A 7,500-nucleotide genomic window follows, 5' to 3' on the forward strand; every position below is an offset into this window, starting at 1 on the left:
CCCTAATAAGAGTATTATGCCTTGATATGGTATTCCATACGACTATAAATACTGTTATGGAATTTATAACTACGTAGAATAGATTCAAGTGAATTCCTGAGTGTATAGGTGGCAAATAAAAAACAAAAACATATGAAAAGAATATCTCTATAAATGAACAAGTGATAAACAAAGTAAATGGAAGATAAATAAAAGAGAATTCGCGAGTGCATAAATGGTTCACTAAACAGGGCAGATCTTAGAGAAAAGTTCTTGACACTTTGGGACCTTTGACTCCGTGTTCACATCGCGTTCGAAATTTCTTTTGTTTTGTCTTCCTTGTCTTCAGGAATAAAATTCGGCTTTAGAGATTCCCAGAGCGTATTTTTTCCCTCTCTCTCTCTTTCTTTCTTTTCAATGACAGATTACGTTTGGTTTTACATTCAATGCGCCACGGCATTACTGATGACAGTGACGGATGGTGTAATTACATGGACGGTATTGATGTATAATGGCAGGAAAATAAATAAGGAAAATAGAAGAATAGAAGAAAAGATTGCTTTTGCAACAACTCATCACCAAGGCCACGGGAACAAATGAAACAAAGGAACAACAAAGTTGGTATGACTAGTTACCAAAAGTACTTTTTCTTATCGGAGGCCCTCGACCCCCCCTAAGTCTTACCCTCCCCTCCGGACCCCCACCCCTTCCCTCCCTCCAGTCCTCTCCTACGTCGAGTCTACTCCAGCCACTGAATGAGTCGCCAGTTCCCTCGCTTGGTCAGTCGTGCGGATTCGCCTGGTAAATTCAGCTAAAACTATGCGAGCCAACTCTCTCCCCCTCCCCTCCTCTCCGCCCCCCTCCTCCTCCTCTTTCTTCTTCTTCTCCACCTCCGCCTCCTCCTCCTCTCCTTCTCCCCCTCTTCCTCCTCCTCATCCTCTCTCCTCCTCATCCTTTCTCGCCTCTTCCCCCTCCTCCTCCTCTTATCGCCCCTTCCCCCTTCTCCTCCTCTTATCTCCTCATCCTTTCTCGCCTCTTCCTCCTACCCCTCCTCCTCCTACGCCCGCCCCTCCTCCTCCTCCTCCTCCTCCTCCACCACCACCACCACCACTACCACCACCCCCTTGTGTCTCCTTTTCGGTATCTGAATTGAGTATTTCGGTTTACTCCGTTCTTTTTTATTTTGGGTGGAGGTGGATCTGAAATGTTGAAGAGACCGATGATATGATTTTTTTTTTTTTTTTTTTTTTTACTATTCTATCTGTTTTACTCTCTGTCTGTCTATCTCCTCCCTCTTTTATATCATTCGTATTGTCACGTCACGATTCCCTGACCAAGACAGTCATATCTCGAGTGCGCAATAGGGTCGAACACGCCCTTAAACAAGTACGGGATGTCGACCTTCTGGCTTACGCGCTAAAACAGCCGTTCGTAGATAGACCAATTTGCAAAACAAGGAGACGAGATACACGAAAGTAAAGTCTGTTTGGCAAAAGGAACATCCAAATGCAAGATTCATAAGTATGTGTGTACGTGAAAGAGGGAAAGTGGCTCCAAGAATGCATGTATGTATATAGGCATAGACAGAAAGAGAGATGGAAAAAAGAGAGAAAAAAAGAGGAAAAAGGTAAGAGTTCGACGCAGAAAGAGGTGAGAGTGACTAGGTGTCGAGGTTGAAGGAAATCAATTTGACTCGGTTTTTTTCTTTCTGTGTCGCGCTAGAGTAAGTGGGCCGATTTTCCTCTTTTTTTCCCTCCCTCTTACTTCGGTCTTGTTCCCTCTTACGAAGACCGCAGCGGAGCAAGGCGTGGCACAAACGTTGATTCGAGTGTATTGTTCATTCGTCACAGGAAGCGTTGTCTCTCGTGCTTCATTTATAGGCAGTGTTGCTTTCGCTTGCACCTGTATCTTTCTCTCTCTCTCTCTCTCTCTTTCCCTTCCTCTCTCTGCTTTCGCTTGAACATCTCTCTCTCTCTCTCTCTCTCTCTCTCTCTCTCTCTCTCTCTCTCTCTCTCTCTCTCTCTCTCTCTCTTAATCTCTCTGCTTCCGCTTGAACCTCTCTCTCTCTCTCTCTCTCTCTCTCTCTCTCTCTCTCTCTCTCTCTCTCTCTCTCTCTCTCTCTCTCTCTCTCTCTCTCTCTCTCTCTCTCTCTCTCTCTCGCTCTTTCTGATAGTCCGCTACTTTTCGTATTACTGATATATCCTTCAAATCGGATAATTTTATTATAATGAAATAAGGAATAAAAATACTACTCCCTTACAACACAAATAAAATGATGTGACGCCGACTGAATGCATTTATTGTTGCTGGAACGCAGGAAAATGGCAGCTTAATGAGATGTGAACACTTTGATCACGTCTACAGATTTTGGATAATGACAGTAAAAGTGAAGAGAACGGCAAAAAAAGAAAAAAAATCGAACACCCACGCCCAACTGAACTGTATGCATCAGGTTTGTAATTTTGCGGTTATTTTCCTTTTTTTCTGTTTCTCTTCATACGTCTCTGGTAGAACTTGTTTTGAGAAAAAAAAAAAAGAAAAAAATGTAGAAAGTAATCGGACATAATCTAAGATTCTAATTCAATATATAAGAAAAAGTAACTGGAATTGTACATGCGTATACGTAACTAGAAAAAAGTAATCCAAAAAACAGTAACAACAACGCCGACGACAATGACATCAATAACATCAGTAACATCAATAACATAAGTAAAAAAAATAACATCAATAGCATAACTAACAAAAATAACATCAATAACATAAGTAACAAAAATAACATCAATAACACAAGTAACAAAAATAACATCAATAACATAAGTAACCAAAATAACATCAATAACATAAGTAACAAAAATAACATCAATACGAACACAAAAAAGCACACAAAAGCTACCCGCATCACAAAGGCAGCCCCTCCCAGAATGCACCCACCCGCGTGCAACCGGCGCAAATGAGGCTGTGTGGGGTAATTACTCAACCACCCTTGTAAATAGCGGCGAACAACCCACATCATTCACCCGAGACAAGGGAATCATTGTCACGCCCACGCTGCTGCCGCCCTCACCCCGCGCGTGAGAGGTTTAGCCTGTGCGCGTGCGTGCGAGTGAGCGTGTTTGTAAGCGTGTGTGTGTGAATGTGTGCTTATGAGTATGTGCATGTGTGATTGTGTGATTGTGTGCTTGTAAGTGTGTGTGTGTTCCTGTATCTATGTATGTATGTATGTCTCTCTCTCTCTCTCTCTCTCTCTCTCTCTCTCTCTCTCTCTCTCTCTCTCTCTATATATATATATATATATATATATATATATATATATATATATATATATATGATTCTTGTTCTCTATGTATTTCTTCTTCACTTATATATATCAGTTTCTACACTATGCTATTTTTAGCGAAAATGTTAAGATAACACACACACACACACGCACGCACGCACGCAAGCAGTCACGCACACACACACACACACTATATATATATATATATATATATATATATATATATATATATATGATATATATATATATATATGATATATATATATATATAATTTAAAAGATCTTGATGTCTGTTATTCTTGACCGAGACAGAGAATCACTTTGACCTTTGGCAAATACTGTTAACCCGTCTTTATTTTACTTTCGCAATCCTCTACCTGCAGTTCACCAATAGTTTTCTCACAAAAAAAAAAAAAAAAAAAAATATATATATATATATATATATATATATATATATATATATATATATATATATATATATATAAAGATCCTGGACGGAGATAGATATCTTACCTTAGTATAGTCATGACGGGTGGGCTGCGGCGGCGCAGTCAGTGTATGGTGTCGTTCAACAGAGAGCGAGCAAAGAAGAGCTAAAGTCCCGAAGGTCCACTATGGCACGGTGACACTTAACGACCACAAGGAGGGTCGCTTACACACTGAGGTATAGGCAGGTACCGCACCTTTACAGAGGCTGACACACGACTGACTGGCTCTCGCGTGTGCCCCGGTCATCAGTTTCTCCACGTGCCACCCGCGCATGCGCGCAGCTGACGTCACTGTGCCAGGGCGGGACCATCTCTTTTCAGACACGCCCATTTACTTGAAGGGGGAGAAGAGGGGGGGGGGATGTATGACTGTCAACCTTCGGATGTCTGGTGTGCGCAAGGTGCGTGTTTGGTTACTTGATCTTGAACATAAAAAAAAATCATGAGTTATGGCTCAGAATTGCGGTGATATGTAAAAACGAATGATAATAATTACATTAAAAAGAAACCGAAGTCAAATTCACCGATACTGCATGGAATGTATCCAGAGTTTTCCTTCGACCTCGAGAAATGCAACAACTTTCACTCTTAGGCCGGCGCGGTTACGGTGGCGACGTCCCCTCCCCCCTCCCTCGCGGACAGGCGATTTCCAGCTCTGTTCTCTCCTACACTAAGATCGAAAGAGACTCACAAAACTCGTATCTCTTAAGGGAGCCTATCGTTTGTTTGTCGCGGGAAAATTGACACGAGCGCGCATAGAAAACGGGATCCTCCATCGAAAGTGACCTTGGTCGCATGTTTTGCTTCGCTCATGTTTTATTTTCAGAATTTCCTAAAGTATGCCGGGTTACTTTGGGTTAGAGGGGGTTGTGTGGGGACTGGGATCTATAGCGTTCCAATTTCCCCTTTCGTTTCCTTTTCCGGGGCTGTGGGAGTGTGACATCTGTGGTCCCGCGAGAGCTTTTTAGTTGTCGGTCTGTTCTTATTTTTACTTGTTGTGCAACTGCTCTTTGGCCTCTTTTGTCCAGCGTTTGTGCACGGAGAAGCGATTTATTTGTTTCGTGATGTTAAGAGTTTGGGGTTGTGTATATATATATATATATATATATATATATATATATATATATATATATATATATATATACACACACACACACACACACACACACACACACACACACACACACACACACACACACACACACACACACACACACATATACACACACACACACACACAATATGCAACCATCATCATGAAATCTGAGAAGGCGGGATGAACTTGCCTGAAATGAAACGAAACAGTTAGCTGATTTGAACTTTGGTCGAACTGAGTGAAATAGGATTGAACTCCACCAAACTTCAACATGTTTTCCAAGCTTCTGTCATCAGAGCCTCTTTTCAAAGGCTGTTTTCACGAACGGTTTCCAGTGCAACTTCAACAGTGCATTCACCCAACCAGAACTTGCGAAGCCTTGGTGTTCATATTACACACTCTATTCATCTTTTCGGTTCTTGCTTCTGCAAAATTTATACGCGCGGTTATGCATTAGAGGACACTCTGCTGTATTGATCATTTACACATTTGTTATGATTTTATTTTTGTTCAGAAATGGAGTCATCCTTCGATTTATTTCTATCCCAGGTATTGCAAATAGAGCGTGTTGCATCACTCCTATCAACGGCATTTATTGCGTAGCCTAATTGTAATTATATTTACTTTGTATATATCATGTTTTTGTTTGCCTAGTTACCAGTTAGTTTACTCATCAATCTTTCTTTGTTCTTAGGATTTATTTAACCTGAAGGTTTACAAAAGTGAGATATACATGTAAAAAAAAAAAAAAAGATCAGGAAAGTACGATACACAGACATTCTTGCGGCTTTTGCTTTAATTGTAGGTCAGGGCTGTTTCTTCGCCTTCATTGATGGCTTTTGGAAAAACTCAAAAGCGTATGAAGTCTACTTTCTTTGATAGAGGTACAATAATTTTGACGACATATTAAAGAAGAGGATCAAGCAGACCTACAAGATTATCTATGGCTGGAAAGAGATGTGAGTATCAGATATGTGATGAATATTATTTTAGTTTATAAAGGGCGTGTATGTATGAAATTAGTAAGGGCGTGACTGAAGCATTTAGTCGGGAAAATGATGAATTATTTTGATGCGTGTTTTTGTGGAACTGCTATAACCGGAGTCAACCATGTTAGTTTAAACCAGTTTATTTAAGATGCGGTTCAAGAATATCCCACATCGTAACTGAGAAGAGATTTGAGTATGTGGTGAATGTGAATATTACCTAGTCCTCTGAGGAGTACCAGAGCGTCTTAGCACATCGAATCGTTAGGCTGTAAATAATCCACCAAAGCATATTCTTTATTGTAACTCAAAATCAGTGTGGAAACGAATGTGGAAAGTATAGCTATAAAGAAGCAAGATTTCAGTGTAACCTTGTCCTTTTTAAAGACTATTGGGAAAACTTTTGTCATCATAGAGTATTGATATGTAAATTGGAAAAAAAAGTCATAATGAGCACGAGACCCTAACCGTTTCCGCAATTAACCCACAACCACTAATTGTTAACCACTAATTTGATTGACAAAACGAACTAGAGCTTGTTAGTATCGTGTGTACGCTCACCAAAGTCAGTGAATTTTTTAATCTTTCAGAAAAAAGCTGATAGAAATGTTCATCTGTATTAAAAAAAGGATGGTGCCAGTTATAATGATAATACTGTTTATATTAATAGGATGTAAGGATGTAATTATCGTCATAAAAATATCTGTAATAACGGTATTCCTCATAATGTACATAGTGATAAAGAGATGAAAGCATTGTATTACCGATTAAAATAATATGCTAATGATATTAACAATGATGACGATAATAAAGATAACTAATAAAAATGTAATAATAATGATATTATTATTAATAATAGTAATAATAATAATAATGATAATTAGAATAATGATTCTAAAGCAATAATGATAATGATTATAATAAAGAAAATAATGATAAGGATATTAATAAGAGATATGGCAATGATAATAGATAATGATAATAAATAATGATGATAACAGTAACTGTAATGATGGCAAAGATGGTAATTATAACAATGATAGATAAACTATATAACTGATAACGATGCTAATGATAGTAACGATAATGATAAAAAAAACAATATTAGCTATAATACTACCAGCCAAAATAATTATACTGTCGATAATAATAGTAACAGACATATGCGTTTATGTGTGTTAGTATGACTCCATACATGCGCACGCCTTATGAGCAACATGCAACAAAGAGAGCACGGCAGTAATGTGCGGTCTGCTGCCAAGAGAAGTGAACTCAATTTCCCACTCTCTGGTTTCATAATGACAGTGTTTACAGTTTGAAGGTCGTTCCTCATAAAATATTCGCAGTTGCAGTATCCATTGTCCTCAGGCTTTTAAAGGATTTAAGGAGATGCATGTTGCATGGTAGATGAAATACGAGGATTCCCATTTTTATCCACACTCACATGCATAAATACATGCATACATACATATATACACGCATGCATATATATATATATATATATATATATATATATATATATATATAAATATATATATATATATATATGTATATATATATACATATATATATATATATATACATACACATATATATGTATAAGTATATATTTTATTTATATATATGCATATATACATATATATGTATATATTTGTGTGTGCGTGTGTATAAGTG

General features: G+C 38.4%; 1 protein-coding gene across 1 annotated transcript in view; it reads right to left on the reverse strand.

Moving 5' to 3' along the window:
* LOC113829442 (peroxidase) overlaps positions 1-3,954 on the reverse strand; it is a 119,246-nt gene extending 115,292 nt beyond the window's left edge. The window contains exon 1 of the mRNA XM_070125561.1: positions 3,770-3,954. Coding sequence (XP_069981662.1) covers positions 3,770-3,783 — 14 coding nt within the window. The 5' untranslated portion in view covers positions 3,784-3,954. The remainder of the gene's footprint in view (positions 1-3,769) is intronic.
* Between the last annotated feature and the right edge of the window lie 3,546 nt (positions 3,955-7,500).

The sequence above is a fragment of the Penaeus vannamei genome, chromosome 9, assembly GCF_042767895.1.
Source record: "Penaeus vannamei isolate JL-2024 chromosome 9, ASM4276789v1, whole genome shotgun sequence".
In the NCBI taxonomy this organism is placed as follows: domain Eukaryota; kingdom Metazoa; phylum Arthropoda; class Malacostraca; order Decapoda; family Penaeidae; genus Penaeus; species Penaeus vannamei.